The sequence below is a fragment of the Delphinapterus leucas genome, chromosome 13 (assembly GCF_059928025.1).
Source record: "Delphinapterus leucas isolate spDelLeu-1000000601 "Yukka" chromosome 13, BTC_Dleu_Yukka2, whole genome shotgun sequence".
Lineage (NCBI taxonomy): Eukaryota > Metazoa > Chordata > Mammalia > Artiodactyla > Monodontidae > Delphinapterus > Delphinapterus leucas.
In genome coordinates this window covers 91,991,546-92,011,815 of record NC_143141.1, presented here as the reverse complement: position 1 = coordinate 92,011,815, position 20,270 = coordinate 91,991,546, and the positions used below count along the sequence as shown (strand labels likewise).

The 20,270-nt window shown below is 43.3% G+C and overlaps 1 protein-coding gene across 1 annotated transcript in view; it reads left to right on the top strand.

The window, feature by feature from the left end:
• LOC111168010 (doublecortin domain-containing protein 2C) overlaps positions 1-20,270 on the top strand; it is a 124,442-nt gene that overhangs the window by 68,119 nt on the left and 36,053 nt on the right. Inside the window, 1 exon segment of the mRNA XM_089922504.1 lies at positions 1,603-1,665. Within this exon segment, the coding sequence (XP_089778630.1) occupies positions 1,603-1,665 (63 nt within the window).

The window sequence follows — 20,270 nt, the reverse complement described above, 5'->3', positions numbered from 1 at the left end:
TTGGGTGACTGAGGTCTGGGCCAGTGGGACCGACTCTATTGAGCACACTTGTCTACACGGCCGCAGAGCTCGGCGCTGCACATTCGGGGCTCAGCTGGCAGGAGCCGTTGGGTCCTTGGGGCTTGTCGCTAGCATCAATTCTGGTCACTCGGTAAGAGCTGGCTTCTCCACCCACTTTAGCTCAGGTGTAGCTACGCGACCTGCCGTCACCGATGACGGGTGACACTTCCAGGCAGAGGCATTAAGAGCCAGCGTGGACTTGGCCACGTGCCTTCTTTGACTCTGAGGTCGAGGAAACAGCAGGACTCGGAGTCTCCTGGGTGACTGATGAACGGGAGGCCTTCACCAGCCCACCTGTTCCCACTGACACAGGCACGTGATTGAAGGAGCCCCCGTGGGCACCTTTATTTTGGCCCCAGAACCACACGATTTTCCCCCGGTGTGGAGAAAGGTTCCAGGACACCAAGTATGATAGCTTGTTGCCTTTTGCCAGCAAGTTATGACAACCGGGAGATTATCCACAAGGGGAGTGTGCACACGGCCAGGGGCAGTGGGACCAGCCAGGCCGTGGCGGTGCCCCTTGGGTCCAGAGGAAGAGGGTGCTGCTCAGGTCCCCAGGGGTGCACTGAGAAGTACAGAGGTGTCTGCAGTGACCCCTCTCTCTGTTTTACACAAAAGGGATTTATAGTGTCTCAAAGTTTTCTCCAACAGTTTTATTAAACAGGTTTGTTACCAAAAGTGGCGTCCGGCTGTTTGCTGCTCAAAAGCCAATACTCGAGGGCAAAGTTGGTGGAAAGGAAAGTTTGCTTTATTCTGGAGGCCGGCAACTGGGGGTGGGCGGTGGGAGGCTGGACTCGTGTCTAAAGGCCGATTCCCACACCGCTCACAATCAGGGGGCAAGAGCTTTTACAGGCGGAGGGAGGGGGCTTCCTGCAGGAACAGCACAGTCGGCTCTGACGGCCGTCTTGAAATCGGTCTGGTGCTCTGACCAGCGTCATCTCGATTGTTTTAAGCACAGTTAGTCTGCAGTTCCAGGGTCGGTTTGTTCCCATTTCTTTGAGGCCAAGTCTCGGAATTGTGGCAGCTTGTGTCATGGCTACAGCCTGGTCATCATGGAGTTCACTTCTCCCACCTGGTGGGGTTTTCAGTGTCTACAGGACAGCTCCCAGGACATGGCTCAGATTATTATCTATAGCCCTTGAGGAGGGACTAAAGGTCCTTGACTCTGCTAATGACTAAACTATTATTATTTTGTCCTGTTTGTTTTCCTTTGCTTTGCATTTTCTCACTTCTCTGGTTAAAGTTATTCTTTGGCTAGAGTTTTCCTGCAGACAAGGCAGCTGGAGGACACGGACGGGGAAAGACTATAGGGTCCCGCTCCGTTTCAGGCTGGCCCTTGGTTGGAGGAGCCAAAGGTAAAAATGCAGAGCAGACGCAGCCTTGGACTTGAAGTAACCACTGTGGAAAAACTGGTGACTTTTCAGCTTTGCCTGTAGAAATGGTCAGAAAGTCACGTGGCTTCACGCGCTCTTTGCTTCTTTAAAGGACTTTGACACAGGTTGATTGCGACTAAATCTAACACGTGGCGCATTTTCTCCCCAGAAACCAGCCGAGATAGTGAAAGAAGAGACACATAGTCACATGCCTAATTTTGAAAGCAACAAGGTGAGTTAATTCTACTTTTATTTTGTACTTGACGGCTTGAGGCTAAGGCGCCTTTTTATCCTTTTAACATGTTGGGTGGAGCTCTTGTTTGATGGAGAAGGGGTCAGAGAGCCAAGTCATTCCAGGATACGAATCAGCACAGGGTTGGACCAGAGTGTTCCTCTTCTGCAGGCTGTACCTCACATCAGGTCTCTTGTGTGCCAGAAATTACAGCAGTTTTCATGGCTTCTGCACTAGTCTTTGCCACCTTTTACTGTACTTCCAGTCACAGACTGAAAAGCTCTTTTTTCCAACATCTTTCAAGATATATTTTTAGAGGGGGAGGAAGGAGAGGAAGGAAGGACAGGGGAACCATGGCAGCAGGCGTGGGGAGCCTCCGTCGTCCCGGATACCTTGGACATTGGTTTTGTGGGTAGTCAGTGTTGTGTAAACGGCACGTCTTGGCTGCGGACATGTGCAGCACACGCTCTATAGGTGGCAGCATGAGCTAGCGCAGAACGCGCTGTGTGGTTTGTGTTTGTCCAGTTGCTTTACATATGCCGTCAACGCGGGAAGCATGTCTTTCCATGGTACGTGATGAGATTACGTGACTAATCTGTATAAAATATGTGTATTGGGAAAACAAAATTTACTTTAAATTCTTTAGTCGAGGGATATTTCACAACTAAAACTTGTATATTTTTAAGGTGCACAATTTGATATACGTATCCATTGTGAGATAAGCGCCGTAATCAAGCTAATTAACATAGCCGTGTGTGTGTGTGTGTGTGTGTGTGTGTGTGTGTGGTGAAAACATTCAAGACAAAATTTACTTTAAATATACAATTCATGTAGCTAAGAAGCAGACTTTTGGGAGCTTGTTTTTAAAATTCTGTCTCTGGATTCTCTTTTCAAGGTGGTTTCTTGCTTTTAGATTTTTGGCTCCAGGCAGGAGGTCATGTAACAAATCTGGGCTATTGAGTCTGTTCTGATGACAGACTATGAAGAAATCTGTGGATGTGATGGCGTTGCAAGTGAGCCTCTCCTGCTCTGAGACGTGCCCCGCAGCATCCTGGCTCCGCGTTTAAAAAGAGGGAGCAGAGTCGGCTCCTGGGTCTGGCCCACCTTGGAAAGGGGGTTTGTGGGAAAGGACGTGGGTCCTTAGGAAGTTTGTTCGGGTTTTTCAACATGAAAGGAGTTTATGATCTGAAACAGACAGAGGAAATAATCTTTCAAACGATTCTCTTTCCTTCCTTATAGTCTTAAATATTTTTGACGAGGAGGAAGTGTTCAGGGAGAGGTACACTCTCTGTGTCTGGATGGTTAGGGAAGCCTTTCAAATGTGGAGGGACAAAAGGATGCTCACGGCGGCTGACGAGTGTAAGACCGTGTCTGCGGGTGGGAAGACGGTGGTCCCGGGGCACTGGGTGTCGGGGGGCCAAAGGTCACCTGCTTGCTTCGGGGCCATGGGTGAAAGGGTGCTGTTACAATTCAGCCATGGAGTAGCCGAATGCCACGTTTTAATGGAAATATGGCACCGGTGTATTTTGCCTGCATTGAGTTTTTACTATCACTTGGATATCTGTGCACACTGGCTGTGGACATTCATCATCTATGCTTTGCTGACTTGTTCTGTAAATATACCTCCTCGGGCCTCTGGGAGCGTCTTGTGCATTAGCAGCTGACATCAGTCAGTAGACTTAATTTCTTAGCGTGAATCAAAGGGTTTTTCTCAAGGCCAGCAATATCGTTGGAATAATGGCAAATCCAAGCGCCTCGTTTGCAGGTATCTGGGTTAAGAACCTAAGCTTTTGGGGAAGGAAGGTGATAGGGAGCAACTGGGCCTCCTTCTCTTGCCCAAACACGGATGACTTATGTCAGGCAGAAGGGCTGGATCGAGCAGACGCATCTTCACGGAGCCTTTGCTGTGGGCTGGGCACGTGCTGGCCCCTGTCACTCACGTCCCAGCTCACCCACACATCACTCTTCCAGGTGGCATCAATCCCTGCTTTATAGACTCAAAACCAGTGAGGTGGAGAGATCTGAGAGGGAATCTACCACACCAGAAGTTAGGAGGCAGGGTGCTTGGCTTTGAACCCAGTTTTGAACGATTCCAAAGTTTGTGTTTCCTCCCCAGAGAACCACGTGTCTGATTCCTCAGAGGAGACATCCCCCGCGTCATGCTTCCTGGTCTGCCCCTCCCAAGACAGGTGCTCTGTGATGTTCAGGACTGGGTTCATGGTGTGTGACTCTCCAGGATGTTTTAGTTCTGTCAGGTCCACAGGACTCCGTCTCTGCTTCAGCATGAGCTGAACAAAAACTTCGCTGGTGTGAAACACCCCGTGGAGTTGAAGGTCGTCGGCCCTAAAATCTAGCCCATGCTTTTATGGGCTCAGAAGGAGAGCAAGCATTGTATAAGCATGGCAGTAGCTAGTAATACTAATAAAAAGAAATATTACTCAATTAACACTTCCTGGCTGATAGGCCACAGTGATCTGTGTCTCTCAGTGAACTGTGGTTTTATTTGGCATTTCATTTGTCTGTTCACTTGAAAAATTGATCCTGTGATATTTATTTGACATTGAATATATAGATTTCTCAGGTATGTGGCTTCTGGCTTGACCACCTCTCCCAGACAGATCGTGAAATCCTTAAGGGGCTGATACACATCCTTTACGGTGTCTAGGACAGTGTCTTATATGCAGTAGGTGCTTCATAAATTTTGTGGACTTGCTTCACGTTACCTGTGACTAAGTTGCTTAAACCGAAGTATATGATCCTGGGGTAAGATGGTAATGACCTTGAGAAGCTGTAAGACAGCTTATATTGTTATGAACATTATTTAAAAATACATATTTTATTTCTGATGTTGGATCACAAGGGTTTCTGTTTCATTTTGTTAGGATTTTTTAACGGTAAACTATATACAGCATAAAATTTGCCATTTTGACTGTTTTTAAGTGTACTTTAAAAAATTCAATAGTGCCATTAAATTCAGGGACGTTAGGTACATTTTCAGTGTTGTACAAGCATCACCACAGTCTACAGCCAAACTTTTTCATCTCCCAAACAGAACCTCTGTGAGCATTAAGCACTGTTTCCCCGTTTCCCCTCCTCCAGACCTGACTCTGCTGTCATTTATGCATTTAAAACAACCTCCGACCAAAGGAGCTATTTAGATGTAGGTATTAGGAGCAGATCCCACTCACCCCAGCCCAGGGAATTTCAGACAAGTGCATTTATTTTGTCATTATGTATGTCACGGGCACAGAATTGGGTGAAATCAAAATCAAACACCAAAGTGGACCCGTGCTGTGACATTCCTTCATTCCCAGAACGCTTTAAATGTGTTAATTACACAGTCAGGACAACTCTGCCGATATCTGACACTTTAATAATGTTTTCCTTCTTAAAAAATGGAATGTTACCGACATCAATTAACTAATTTGAAACTTTATGTGAACTTATAAAGATGACATGTGTACTTTTCCCCTTTACCTATTTCAAACTGTGTTCCTGACACACATTTTTAATTAAATTGGGTGAAAACTGTCTGCATTGAGGTAGACTGCAATTTCTCCAGTCCTTTTAGTGCCTGATTTGTTTAGATCCATTGATTGTAAGGCAGTTTATGAGCAAGCAGCACTTTTTAATTCAAGCTGCCTGCTGAGTTTGTAAAACAATGTGTAAAAATTTTGAAAAGATTCAGTCCCTTTCCAAAGGGCCGTGAAGATGATTCTGCGGCCCATGTGTTTAGGGCTGTCCAAGCCTGGCAGGGATTCCCATCTGCAGGCAGGTTTGCGCAGGAGTGGTCCGGCCTCTGGGACTCTAAGCCTTTTAATCTGACTCTGAGATCTGGGTTATCAACATTTGAATCGGTTTTTAGCTTTTCCTACCTTCAAAAAGTTTTACATATAAAACTTTCATGGGTAATTTTATGTATTCATGAAGCAAAGAGGGAGAGAGATTGACTTTAATATTTTGGGTGCTTGAGTCTTTCTTCTGTGGAGATTATCTTGGCACTTTCTGCCTCCTTTTGTGCTGTTTCCTGTGATGGATTAAGTTTCGTGAAGGAAGAGTTCATTTTACTGTCTTCTGAGCACCTTTCACATCGCCTGGCACGCAGGAGTATGTGGTCTTGAATCTGATCAAGCACCCTGAGCACAGGAGGTAACTATCGTGTAGTTGTGGTGGCAGCTTCAGGGGCAGTCTGAAGAACTCTGGCCCAGAGGCGGGCTTATGGCAAAGCCAGGGCCGCGAAGTGCTTCCCGGTAGAGAGGACTAAAACCGCAGCTGAACAGTCAGTGAATCGCCAGAGACTGTGCCTTAAGAAGTAATCAAAGCCTCGACCTTTCTCTACAGGCAAGTTAAACTCTCTTTGGAAAATACCATAAAGTCAAAAGACAGTCAAAGTATGGAAGAAACTATTTGCAACACAAATTAAATTTTCTTTGTTTATAAAGAGCTCCCTAAGCCATTAATATAACCCTATAAAAGAAAGGCAAATGAGACAAATAGGAAATCCACAGAGAAGAATACAAATCTCCAAAAGATGTAAGAAAATATATCCATGTTATTCCTAATTAAAGAAATGCAAATAATAAACAATGAGTTTATTTTAAAACTTAGGTTGACGATGTCCAGCGCTGGGAAGATGCGGGAAGACAGTGATGCTCCCTAACAGGGCCAAAGTGTAAATTGGTGCAGCCTTTTGGGAAGAGAATTTTGCTCTTTCTATTAAAGTTAATTCTGCACATATTTTTTTAACCATTTCCATGGCTAGGAATAGTCCACAAATGTACTCATAAATAACAAAAACTAGAAACAAATGAGATATTCACCCTTTGGGGTTGGTTGATTAATATATGCTCCATTCACACAGTGGAAAACGCTGCAGCTGTATAAACAGTAAGGTAGACCCATGTGTACTGAGGGTCAGGGCTCCAAAGTATTATATTAACTGAAGAAAAGTCAAGCTGCAACCGAGGATGTAATATGCTGTATTTGGTATAAAAATATGGAGCAAGACGCACATAAAAAACAAAGAATTTAGAATGGGAAAGGGACAGTGCTTGATGAAGTGGAAGGGAAAGAGGAGGCACAAGACTGCAGACACGGTAGCAAGGATGGGGTCAAGGCTTGAGACCCAAGTCCTGAGTGATATTTACAACAAGAAAGAACTTGACCCAACCAGGAAGGTGAGAGGAGATAGGGGAGGTTGGGGGTTTATTTGACAATATCCTTCTTGCACATAGTTGATTACTATATATTTTTTAATAATAGGAAAAAGAAGATGAAAGGCTTTATGAAGATAATGAAAGGAAGGTTTGTATCAACAGATTCTGTAGTTTTGTGTTTCCTCTTCTGAAGACAGACCTTATAAGATAATCAGAGGATTCCAAAACCTTGTCAGGTGCTTTCTAGAAGTAGAACATCATCTCCATCATACACCATCGCTCTGTTCCCCAGAGGCAGAAAACGGACTCAGAGGAAAAGAAATGCTAAGGCACTTCAAGCAGGTGGATGGATCCACCGTAAGGGCAGATAATAAACAGGGCAGGGAAGACTCCTTTAGGGTCATGTATCAGGTGACTGCCCCCCAAGTCATCTGCCATCAGGCACCCGAGACATTCACCTGGGTTGTCCAGGAAGTCAGGGAACCCACACCCTCCCTGCTATGGGGCTCAGGATGGAACGTGTCCCCAGGGTGAGGGCACCAGAGGAGGGCAGGCTCCCCGTGGCCACGAGGCTCATGGCCCCCTGGGAAGGCAGGGCTCTGGCCAGGCAGCTGGCCCCCCGTGGCCGGTGGAGGCGCGTCTGGCTCTGTGGTGTTGCTCTCTAGGAGCTGTGTCCTAGGTAGAGTCAAGATCTCTCTGTTACTTGTTAAATGATTAAGTGGTCATAATGATTTTTGTCTGAGTACATCAGATTTTATTTATTTATTCCTAATTTCACTTAGACTCCTCACCACTCCATAAAAGTAAAACAAAACAAAACAAACAAAAAAATCTTGGGCCATAAATACTAATATTTGGGAAGGTTACCTAATCAAAACCAGCCTATGGAAGCCACTTGGGATTTGACATCAGATTGGCCTAGAGCCGTACGCTCATCTGTCACTCACCCTGTGTGACCTTGGGAAAACCCCTTAATATTTCAGAGCCTCAGTTTCCTCTGCTGCAAGCTTGTTGTTCGATAGTTTATAACCAAATCGATATTTTATCCCTATTGGCCCCAGGATTAGAGCTAATATGGATAAAATATTCTCGATGCTATGCTTTTTATTTATGTTATTAGAAATAACGAATCGTAGGAGAATCCTGACAGTGTCTGGGGAGAGAGCACACACGTGAGCTACAGTTCTGTTTGTGAATATATTTCTAACATACAGATGTGCATGCAGCCACATAAAAGAGCACAAATTCCAGTTTTAGTGCCTCTATTCACATGCAGGTGTCCTTTGTTAAGTAATTTTACCTCTCTGCACCTCATTCATTCAATCAACAATTATTTTACACATTTACAGGTTTACTTACCTCGAAAGAATCAATGGATTTGAAAGTTCTCGAAAAGTATATCTATGTTTAAAACGATGTTTATATTATTTATATTTAAGCTAAATAATGAAAGTACATGTTTTCCAATTGGAAAGTAGACACTGGGTTGTTCCCACTCTTGACTCTTGTTGAAATCAGTGTAATCAATTTTACCTGGCATTCCATCCTTTGGAAGGAACTCTCAGTGACCAGCCTGTGCTGGAAAGATCATAGTGTGTGTTCCCCGTGATGTCCCTGTAAATTTAAGTAACATCCACTTGGCTTTTAGTGTCCAGTGATTCTCTGGAAAATTTACCATTTGTTTGGTGTAGGTGTTACTTGCTCTTTTAATGAGAATGTTTTACCAAACACAGTGGATGAAGAGTGTAGACTTTGGACACATGTCAACTGTGTCGTGAACGCAGTTTCACTTCCCTGAGCCTCAGTTTCTTCATTTGGAAAACTGGGATAATTTCTAACTTGTGAAGTCAGTATAAAGTCGTAAAGTGCCATATACAGTGCGTTGAGAGTTAATTATAGCTACTATTATTACTGTTATTCTCCAGTCTCATCATGGTTTCTAGCAGAGGTTTCAGGTCCTGTGAAGCAGGAGTTTGAATTTATATTTTCACTTTTCTCAGCATCAGGCACATATAGTTGGCATTAATTGCATTTTTTAAGTTGAATTTTCTTCTATGATATCTCATGTTTTAACATTAAAAATGCATTATCAAACTATGAACAATTCATATTCATGTAGAATTATTAGCAAATACAGACAAGAAAAAAGTAAAAACATTGAATTCCTGTTTAGAATCTGATTTCACTTTTGTGTATATTCTTCAAGACTGTTTTCCTTCTATTGTTTTATGTAGCATATTAAAGGGATCGTGACTTGGCTGATAATAGGAAAGTTTATTTGAACAAGCACCATGAATCAATATTGAGGATATTTTTAACATTTTTTCTTAATACACTCGGAATGCTGATTTTATTCATTTGAAATAAATTTAAACATTTTGAACAAAGCTGCCATTCACATTAAAAAAAAAAACGAAACGACTTATGAATCAGGTGCTTGCATTGAATTCTTCCAGAGCAACGTTACTAGTTTCCCTTCTTGGGTGTCATCTGTTTTGACCATTTAATCTCATGCCAGCATTAAAAAAGCCAGTTTTATTTCTCTTTTACTGGAATATTCAACTTGATTTCTCATTGGTTATATTTTTGTGATTGTAGTGAAAAATTGAGAGCCTTAAGAAGCGTTCAGTTGACCCTTGAACTGCACGGGTCCACTTATGTGCAGCTTTTTCAATAGTAAATATTACACTACTGCACAACCCCACCGTGGTTGTTTGAGTCCATGGACGTGGAACCTCGAATCGGGAGGATTGGCAACCCTAACCCACAAGTTGTCCAAGGGTCAACTGTAAACAGTTGGCAGAATTTAGCCAGGAATACATTTAAAAATGTAAACTAAAGTTTAAGTCATGAAACTAGTTGTGGAATTGCTCTGTTTCTATCCTGCATTGGCTGATAATAACTGAAACCCAACATCAACAAAGGACTCTCAGCCTGGTGTGCAGGTTGGTGGTTTGATTTGATTCTGCGTTGCAGGACGTAATCAGAACACGTGGACCACTCTTGACTGACAGGCATCCAGACAGGTTGCCATAGTGACAGGTTCTGGGTACAAAGTGTGTAAGAAGATGAAATGATAATAGTGAAATTTTTTTTCAAAGGCTTCAAAAATCAAGTATAATTTGATTCGTAAGTGTGCTATCAGTGAAAAAACATTTCTTAGATAAGGTTTTTAGCGTGTATATTCTTTGATTGATGAGATGTTCTATCACCTTGTAGAAGTGCATTTTGTATGTTTTATGACAATGTTATGTATGATTAGATCAAGTTAAAGTCCCTTCAAATGCGTGTTGAAGGCAACATTAGGCCAAACCTCAAAACCTGTTGAGCATTATGTATTAAATGCTGTCAATGGGATGGAAACATAGTAGATATTGTCTGCCTTTGAAGCATTTATAATTTAGCCCACTGGAAAAGCAAGAGAGATAAAGTACCCAGCAACAAATGAATAGAGCTTACCTCTTTTTAAATTTATTCCTTGGGACATATGCAAGCTTAAAAAGATGTATACTTGAGTGTCACTTGTTCTGTTAAAATCTTGATGGTTATAAATGGAAACATTGAGAACATAAGCATAAATGGAGAATCTGCTCTCTAGTGTTCGATTTGACAGTGGAGCACTGAGGATCATTTTGTCTGTAGGTTATTGCCCTAGGCTAGCATTAATGTAAGGCATCCTTCAAGGCCAAGGCTTGTGTTCTGCACATGCGGTGGACTTCATAGTTTAACCTTCTTGTCCAAGAATGCCTTTTAATAGTGCTGGGCTGTTGAACCAGAAGTAGCAGTGCCCAGGTGAGGAAAAGTGGCCAGGGTACCTTCAGATGATGGCTGGCCATGCCATGAGTGAGTGCGTAGCCTCAGCCTCAAGTAGGATGCTGGTGGTCGCTTTCCTCCCCGAGTCCACACTTCCTTTGAGCTGGGGTGGGGGCCGGCCCCCCATCCTTCTCCTGAAGAAACGCGACTTCTAAGTTTTCACTTCCGGCCCGATCTTCCGCTCTTTTCCTAATGCTGTGTCTCTAATTAGTTCTCGAGTCACCTCTTCCAAGAAAATCTTAAATGACCCTTTCTGGTCATTTCTTTTTGCGGTACGCGGGCCTCTCACCGTTGTGGCCTCTCCTGTTGCGGAGCACAGGCTCTGGACGCGCAGGCTCAGCGGCCATGGCTCATGGGCCCAGCTGCTCCGCGGCATGTGGGATCCTCCCGGACCGGGGCACGAACCCGTGTCCCCTGCATCAGCAGGCGGACTCTCAACCACTGCGCCAGCAGGGATGCCCCCCTTTTCTGGTCATTTCTTAATGCTCTCTTCTTTTGGCAGTCATGCACACTATTTTAATCACGTCATTTTTTCTGATTACCCTCCAAGTTATTGTGTGTGTGCTTTCAAGTTTTTCAACAACTCTCTCTTGCGTGCCTGCTGTGTATTTTTCCTACGAGGTGGCAGCGCCTTCTGTAGGGGTGTGTCTTCTGCTCAGACTCTCCCCCTCCTTCTCTGCCAAAGAGCAGGAATTGTTCAAAAAATTCTTAACTGAACAAATCTGGGCCTCCTAGGACTAGAATTTGGCATGAGAAGGAGATCTTGTCCCCTCATAGCTTTTAGTCTTCAGTGTTTCATGTGGTTGAAAAATTGGAAATTTCAAAGCATTATGACTTTGGGTGGAGTCATAATAACAAGAAAATTGGAAAACAAAATAGGACAATGGGTAATTTTGGTGCAATAGAGAACAGGAGTTATCTATCATTGATGAATGCTGTGTGCTTATTTTCTTATAAAAGAGTCATGTTCTGTTTTGCATTTTGGTTTTCTTGTCATTATGACTCAACTTCAAATCAAAACCTCATAAGATGAGGGGTTTTGAAAAAAATGGGCTCTACCTATCGTGTGTACCTCTGCTTCAAGTTGGCTGCCTAGGCTAGGAAATGGTGTGCTTCGTCCCAGATAAGATCAGATAAAAAAAGTGACTTGCTGATATGTTTCTAGCTGTAAAATGAATGATGAGACAGTGAAACCTTTTAAAAAATAATCAAAGTAACGGTTTCTATCAAGTGACGTAAATCATATTTAAGCGAGTTGACAAATGCGGGGCTCAGGACACGAGGCATTCCCACTGCCTGCAGCTACTGATGAAAGCACCGTTAAGCATCTTTGCTGAACTAAAATGCGCACCAGGTCCCAAACGGCAATTTACTCTTGCTGTTATCAGGCAATCCGTAGCGGGCTTTCACTTAATTACCTTTGTCAGAAATGCCAACAAAGCCAGGGAGTTTTTGATCTCGCGTTGTCTCTCACTCAGGATTTTTGTGACAGAATGAAAACGGCATTGATTCTTTAATTGATATTTGAAATTCATTGCCTGCCCAGTATCTTTACTAGTTTTTTCTTTTTATTATTTGATACCACTTTGTCACTACAGCTAAGTGTTTTATTGCTTCCCTAAGAGACACGGTTAATATTGAGCAGCATTGGAGTCTCAAAAGCCAAGTGTAAGTCATCAGTAATGCTAAGTGGGATATGGTGAATTAAATGTTAAGAAACAAAAGTTTTAGAGAATTACATGGCTTCAGAAAAATATAATGCTTGGATTCCTCTATACCTAGGAGATTCATCTGGTTTCAAGCAAAAAGAGAAATGTTCACTGTTGAATAGAAGAGGTGCTTTATCTTCAACACAACTGCAGGTATATATTCTGTGTAACACTCTTCATTAATAAAACAGAAGGTGTTGAATTGATGTTTGATAATAGAACAGACACGAATAAACAAATCTAACTTTTCATACGGTGGGCTCCATCCAAACACTTTTGTTGAATTCATGCCAATTTTAGAAGTGGCATTTAGGGACCTGAAGAAGGAGATGAGGTGGCTGCAGTCTGGCCTAGAGAAGTAGCAAGTGAAAAAATACCAGCAAGTTATAAGAGGAACGTGCTCTGGGGACCTGCTGCCCAGCATGGCGATTATAGCTAATATCTGTGTCGTATCCTTGGAATTTGCTGAGAGCGTAGATCTGTTCTCACCCCACACAGAACAAGGTGATGATGTGACGTGATGGATGTATTAATTACCTCGAGTGGGGGAATCATTTCATAATCCATACATCCATTAGATCATCCATAGAAAACATGATGCTGTGCAAACTAAATATATACAATTTTTACTTGTCAGTCACACCTCAGTTAAGCTGGAGGAAAAGATTAGCAAATGTGGGCCAGTTTCCACCACCACAAGCTTCGGTGCCTTTGCCCCTGGTTCTAGGCTAAGGATTCACGAGGCCCTCCGAGCGCCCCTTTTCCAGGGGACTCAGGATCCCTTTCAGCGTCCGTGGGGCTGGTTCTCCCTGACGCTATCCCAGCAGCGGCCTGGGCTCCCTTCCCGCCACCCTCCCAGCGGACCACCTGCCCTCTAAGCCGCTGCCTCTGGGCAGAGGGCAGAATCAAGGCAGCGCTCGTAGGATGTGCTGTCACCGGGCTCTCTCTCTCAGATGGGCTCCCGATTTGTTTGTTGACCTTGGCACTGTAAAAAGGAAGGAGGGAAAATGAAGCCAGATTCTCAGGTAGGTTCACTGCTCCACACCAGCCTGTGTTTGGCCGTCCATTTATTAGTTTGTTTTTCTCATTCACCAGTTGTCCACAGTATTATGTGTTACAGAAAATTGATTTTAAGCAGATGAACAAAGCTCTTACTTTGGGCCATCTGCTAGGACCCAGATGAGGACAGCACTGAGATTTTGCTGTGAGCAGACTCTTAATTAAAAGTGTCAGCAGAGGTACCTCCACGGGGTGGGAGCGAGGAACTTTACGGAACTTCTGCCCAAGTAGCAGGAACAGGGCACAGAGCAAGGAGAAATGATCCTTCTTAGAGCAGCACGTTGTCCTCTTAGCTGTGAGTCTGGCCCCGGAATATGGGGCACCGTCATCCATTTCTGTTCTCCGTGCGTGGGCATCTCATCACACTTCTGTTGGCCTCAGGTGGAGGTTTTATATTAAAATAGGACCACATAATACACAAACCATTGCAGTAACGAAAGGAAAGCATTTTATTCGTATTTACTTGGTTTTCCACATGTGTTGTAGAGATGCTGTCTATAACTTTTAAAACATATGAATTATTTTTAATTATGAGAATTATGTGGCCCATCTACAATGTTTTTGTAAGGTACCAAACAACCTAAGGTTTAGGTCTGTATAATGTAGTCAGGGCCATAAATATAATTTTTGGAAACAAAAAGTAACGTTTTAAATTTTCATTTCTGGGAAAGCTTAATGAGAAACCTTTATTGGCTGCCTATACCACATTCTGGAAAGGTACTTTTAGGTGAATTTATTACTTAGCTACCGGAAATTGATAGCCATATTTTGGAGGAAAAAAATATCTTTCCCCATGAGGAGTTTAGTGGAGAGAAAATCAGATACGTGAAGAGGAAAGGGGCTGTGAGGCCCATGGGCACTTTGAACTGACAAGTGAGATTGTTCAGGGCCTCTTTTATTGATTCCACATATCTTCTGTGAACCTGGCAGCTTTTCCCCAAGAGAGACCTAAAATGAGAAATAGCAGGGTCCTTGGGCTTCCCTGGTGGTGCAGTGGTTGAGAGTCCGCCTGCCGATGCAGGGGACACGGGTTCGTGCCCCGGTCCGGGAAGATCCCACGTGCCGTGGAGCGGCTGGGCCTGTGAGCCATGGCCACTGGGCCTGCGCGTCCGGAGCCTGTGCTCTGCAACGGGAGAAGCCACAGCAGTGAGAGGCCCACGTACCGCAAAAAAAAAAAAAAAAAAAGAAAGAAATAGGGTTCTTGGGACTCAGAGCTGAGGTCTGCTACTGAGATTGCATGGAGGTGCCATCCCCAAGACCGTGTAATAGTGATTCAAGTCAAGGTGTGTTTCTTATTTATTCATCTTCAGGGTTTGTCTATGTTGATATTTGAAGGAGGGGAATCCATGGCAGTGCAAAAAATAGTTCTATCAATAAAATTCACATTTCTGCTGTAAATAGAATGAGTAGGAAGGGACAAGCTTTTCTGAAGTTGTAATATATCAAAAAGCAGATTTACACCTTGCGTTGAAATGCGTTCAGTAATGCATTTCACAGATTGGTAAATATTGTAGGCACAGAACGTGTATGAATTTTAGCAAGCTGTGCGTTTATCTGGGGTGCAGCAAAATGATCCCAAACATCCTTCAGTTCCATCCTCTGTGTCGGAAGCCTGTGTGACATTCAGCATTCTCTGTCACTACCGTCCAAACATGTATCACAAAGTCTACACACCTATACCTGGTAAATAAGCCTGCATTAGACCAGCCGTTGACTCCCTGACCCTGCCGTCTGTCTGTGGAATATATTGGGTCTCTGGGATCTTCAAACGCTGTGCCAGAAGCACCCCGAGCAATGATTCTTCTCCAATCCTTTCCTACTACGGAGGCAGAAATGGAAACATCTCTTTGCTTCTTTCAATACTGTAATCTTTGGTAATTTCCCTATCGCAACAGAAGTATTTTAAACCAACTCCAAATCTCCGGTGAGGGTATACTCCACATTCAGTATCTATTCAGGTGCAAAAGACTGCAAAGTTCAGACACAGAAAGATGCAGTAAGATGCAGACTTATCACCCGATTCGTGAATTGCTGCTCTCCTGAGTCTGGCAGAAAGGCTGCAGGCATGGGGAGGGGGAGGCTAGCAAATGGGAAGGGGGTTAGGACTGTATTTTTAATGCAAAGTTTCTCTTCTTTCTTGCTATATATAAAAATACGCAATTAAAATATAAAAAATCAGATTGAAAATGAAAGTAATAAAAAGCTATCTTCATAGGTGAAGCTGGTGACTCCTTTTTCCTAATTCTTGTTCAGAAATTCTGCTTGCAAATGGTGAGCTTGGAAGTTGTGACTGAGTTTAGTTTAGGTCTTGGAGGTTTGATGTGTAAAGTGATAATGGACTCAGGGTACCGCTGTTAGAATTAATGCACAAGCATCTATTTTTTATAATATGCTTGGCGAATTACATGATACTCTATCAAATTTTGATAAATACTTTAGTGTGGTTCTCAAACGTATTATTCTTAGAACTCCTTTATGCACTTCAATATAATTGCAGATCGCAAAGAGCTTGTACTTACGTGAGTGATATCTATCGGTAGTTACTGTATTAGGTATTAAAGCTGAGAAATTTAAAGCCATTTATTTATTCATTTAAAACTAGCTACAATAAATCAATTTTGCCAGATCCAGGCAGCTGGATTTCATATTTGCTTCTGCATCACTTTGCTGCTATATGATACTTTGATAGAAGTAGGTGAAGAATATGTACTTGGAAAAGAGAAGAATGTTTTAAGAGCTTTTTTCAGATAAGTGTGGATACTCTTTGATACTCTACCAAAACTCGACAAGGGATGATTTCTTTTTTTTCTTTTATTAAAGCACAGTTGATTTACGGTGTTGTGTTAATTTCTGCTGTACAGCAAAGTGAGTCAGTTATACATATATATACATTCTTTTTAAAATATTCTTTTCCATTATGATTTATCATAAGATACTGAATATAGATCTCTGTGCTCTACAGTAGGACCTTGGTGTTTATCCATTCCATATATAATAGCTTACCTCTGCTCACCCCAACTTCCCACTCCATCCCTCCCCCAACCCCCTCCCCCTTGGCAACCACCAGTCTGTTCTCTGTGTCGGTGACTCTGTTTATGTTTTGTAGATAAGTTCATGTGTGTCATATTTTAGATTCCACATATAAGTGATATCATATGGTATTTGTCTTTCTCTGTCTGACTTACTTCACTTAGTATGATACTCTCTAGTTGCATCCATGTTGCTGCAAATGGCATTATTTCATTCTTTTTTTATGGCTGAGTAGTATTCCATTGTATATATGTACCACATCTTCTTTATCCATTCATCTGTCAATGGACATTTAGGTTGTTTCCACGCCTTGGCTGTTGTAAATAGTGCTGCTATGAGCATAGGGGTGCGTGTATCTTTTTGAATTAGAGTTTTGTCTGGATATGTGCCCAGGAGTGGGATTGCTAGATCATATGGCAACTCTATTTTTACTTTTTTGAGGAACCTCCATACTGTTTTCCATAGTGACTGCACCAACTTACATTCCCACCAACAGTGTAGGAGGGCTCCTTTTTGACAAGGGATGATTTCTTAAGGGTTAGCTGCAATTTGGAATCAGAAACAATATCAGTGAACAGTTTATCCTTTGTTACATTAAAATCCATTGTAATAATCTTGCACTTTGAATGGATTTTTATTCATGCATGATTTTGCAAGATGATGCATTGGTGATTTGGGAAATATTGGTTCAGCAAGCTATGCAAACATTGACACGGTTAATTATATAATATTTAAAAGAAGATCATATGCAGTGGTATTTCCAGGAATATCTTTAGAAAATACTTTCAGTATTGGGAAGCTGTGAGACACTGTGAATTGTTTTCACTGAAGTCATAGCCTTGTTTTGTTCAAGAAAGCATCTGCCCGGTACCCATGACTGAATAACTAGTTTGTCTGTTGTCAGTCCTTTCAAGTAAAGCAGTGTTCCATGAATCTCAGTCTTTCTGGGGATGAAACAACCTTTGAACATTGTTCCTGGCCCTTCCAGCACACGTGGCTGCCACCTGTCACCTCACCTGCGTTCATTTACTGGCCTAGAATGCTTACGGTCCTTTGCTTTGTGAATAGCTGCACGTGAAGATCTCTGCATTGCCTTTCACATCAGGTTTTCCACACCAGTAACCAATACGCACTAATTCCACCCCCTCCCCTCTACTGTCTCATCAGCCCCGGGAGATATGGCTTGACCCCTGGTAGCCTAGCATTACCTGTCTCATAACCACTCACCCTCAAATTCACCGCTCAGTTCTTCATCTACTCTATCCTTGAAATCATTGGGAGGTTGTTTTTTTTTGACACCGCCTGTCAACCCGTAAGACTCCTCTGTCCCACAGGAAGACCCTGGTTCTGACCAGCCCGCTCACATCTCCATCCTGGCTCTGCCCTTGGGCAGGGCCTTCACCTGTCTTCCCCCCCGGTTCTCCTCCTGGCCCCTCACTTTGTAGGGAGTTTACCCTGATGACTCTGGAAATCACTTCCGTTGTGTTGACTCCCATTCGTGTCCCACCTGTTTCCAGTCCCTCGTCTGTGATGGGATCTCTGGTGGCTTCAGTTCTTCCAGATCTTCCGGAGCAGGGAGAGGCTCATGATGTTTGTGAGCCCCTGCCTTTCCACCTGGATGTGCTGCTTCCTCTCCAGCAAGTCCCGTCCCAACCCCTACGTTCATCGTCAACTCTGTCCACGGCACCTTTGCGCTTCCTGTTGCCCAGGCAGAGTCTCATCCCTTGCTCTTCCTTTGCTTCACACCCGTTTCCAACGGGTCCTTCAGGAAGTTCTTTCCATGCCCCTTGCTTGGTCTCTTTCTCCTGGGGGACGTGGGTCAACTCCTAGCCTCACACTGTTCTTCTGACTCTGTTTATGCCCCTTGAATTGTGTCACTGCTCTGTTCAAAAACCTTCATCCCCCACTAAGTCTTATGGCTTCTGTGAAACCAACCTTGTCCACTCCGAACTTTGGTCATTTCTGAAATCCCGCAAAACTTGCCCTGTATTACCAGTTGTACACGTAGTTATGTGCTGTCTCATTTGGTGTGCATTGGAAGTTTATTAATCAGCCCCTCGGGATAACCACAAATTCCTTGAGTATAAAGGCCACGCCTCACATTCCCCTGGAGCAGTGGCGGTAGAGCCCTGGGCACACAGTAGGTGCTAAATAGGTAATTGGTGATTGGCTAATATTTGACATTTCCAGGAAATAGATATTGAAACAGGGGTTAAAATCTCTTTTGTTTTCAGTCTCTGCAACTGGAATTTCCTCTATTTTAAAAAAGGAGCTGTACTGTATTTCCCCACCCGCAATTCTTTCTTTGTGCTTACTATATTGAAGGGCTATTTCTTTTTTTCCCACAACTAAGTTTTGTCATTTTGCTTTTATTTTTATTTTTTAAAAATTTTATTGAAGGGCTTCCCTGGTGGTGCAGTGGTTGAGAGTCCGCCTGCCGATGCAGGGGACACGGGTTCGTGCCCCGGTCCGGGAAGATCCCACATGCCGCGGAGCGGCTGGGCCCGTGAGCCATGGCCGCTGAGCCTGCACGTCCGGAGCCTGTGCTCCGCAACGGGAGAGGCCAGAACAGTGAGAGGCCCGCGTACAGGGAAAAAAAAAAAAAAGTTAATTGAAGTATAGTTGATTTACAGTGTTGTGTTAATTTCTGCTGTACAGCAAAGTGATTCAGTTATATCTTTGTTTTGTTTGTTTGTTTTTGATGTTGGGAGTAGGAGTTTTTTATTAATTTATTAATTAATTTTTGCTGTGTTGGGTCTTCATTTCTGTGCGTGGGCTTTCTCTTGTCATGGCAAGCGGGGGCCACTCTTCATCACAGTGCGTGGGCCTCTCACTATCGTGGCCTCTCTTGTTGCAGAGCACACGCTCCAGATGTGCAGGCTCAGCGGCCATGGCTCACATGCCTAGTTGCTCCACGGCATGAGGGATCCTCCCAGACCAGGGCTTGAACCCATGTCCGCTGCATTAGCAGGCAGATTCTCAACCACTGCGCCACCAGGGAAGCCCAGTTATATCTTTTTATATATTCTTTTTCATATTCTTTTCCATTATAGTTTATCTCAGGGTATTGAATATAGTTCCCTGTGCTCTACAGTAGGATCCTGTTGCTTGTCCATCCTGTATATGATAGTTTGCACCTGCTAATCACGAACTCCCACTCCACCCCTTCCCCAACCCCCTCCACCCTTGGCAACCACAAGTCTGTTCTCTGTACTGAGAACTGTTTTCTATTTTGCTTCAGGTGTCGCCCCTTATTTTATTTCCTTCCTTTTCCCTCTCATTTCCGATTTTTAAAAACTCTACTTTAAGGATGAGGATAAATCCATGAAGGAAGGACCCAGTAGGAGCAGGTATATTTTTAACTGAAGAAAGTTTTATTTCAGTGGGAATTTTCCCTTTTGCCCTCATTCTGGTCTCTTAGAGAATTGTAATGTAGTTGAGGAAAAGTCTATCTTCTGTTGAATCATCAGTGACATTTCTTTTCTAGGCCTATTTTGACAAGACTAGATTGTTTTTTAAAAGTTGGGAATATAAACTAAAGTAGAGATGAATATACCCACCAACATGTTTAGGAGTTAATCTGTACTTTTTCCCCTTTTCAACAATGTGGATAACTGAAAATCAAGGAAATCCCAAATAACTCCACCTAAGCGAACTGTCCTTACCTCCAACCCCAAGAAATCATGTACAGAGCGGATTACAGGTAATACACCTTTTATTCTTCCTGCTTGCTCTCTGAAGGCATTTTGGGTGGGCAGGTTAGCCCAGGAGTGGCGTACATAGGATCAGAGTAATCCAGGGTGAGCCCTGGAGAGGTGCCACTTACGTGCTGGGGCAG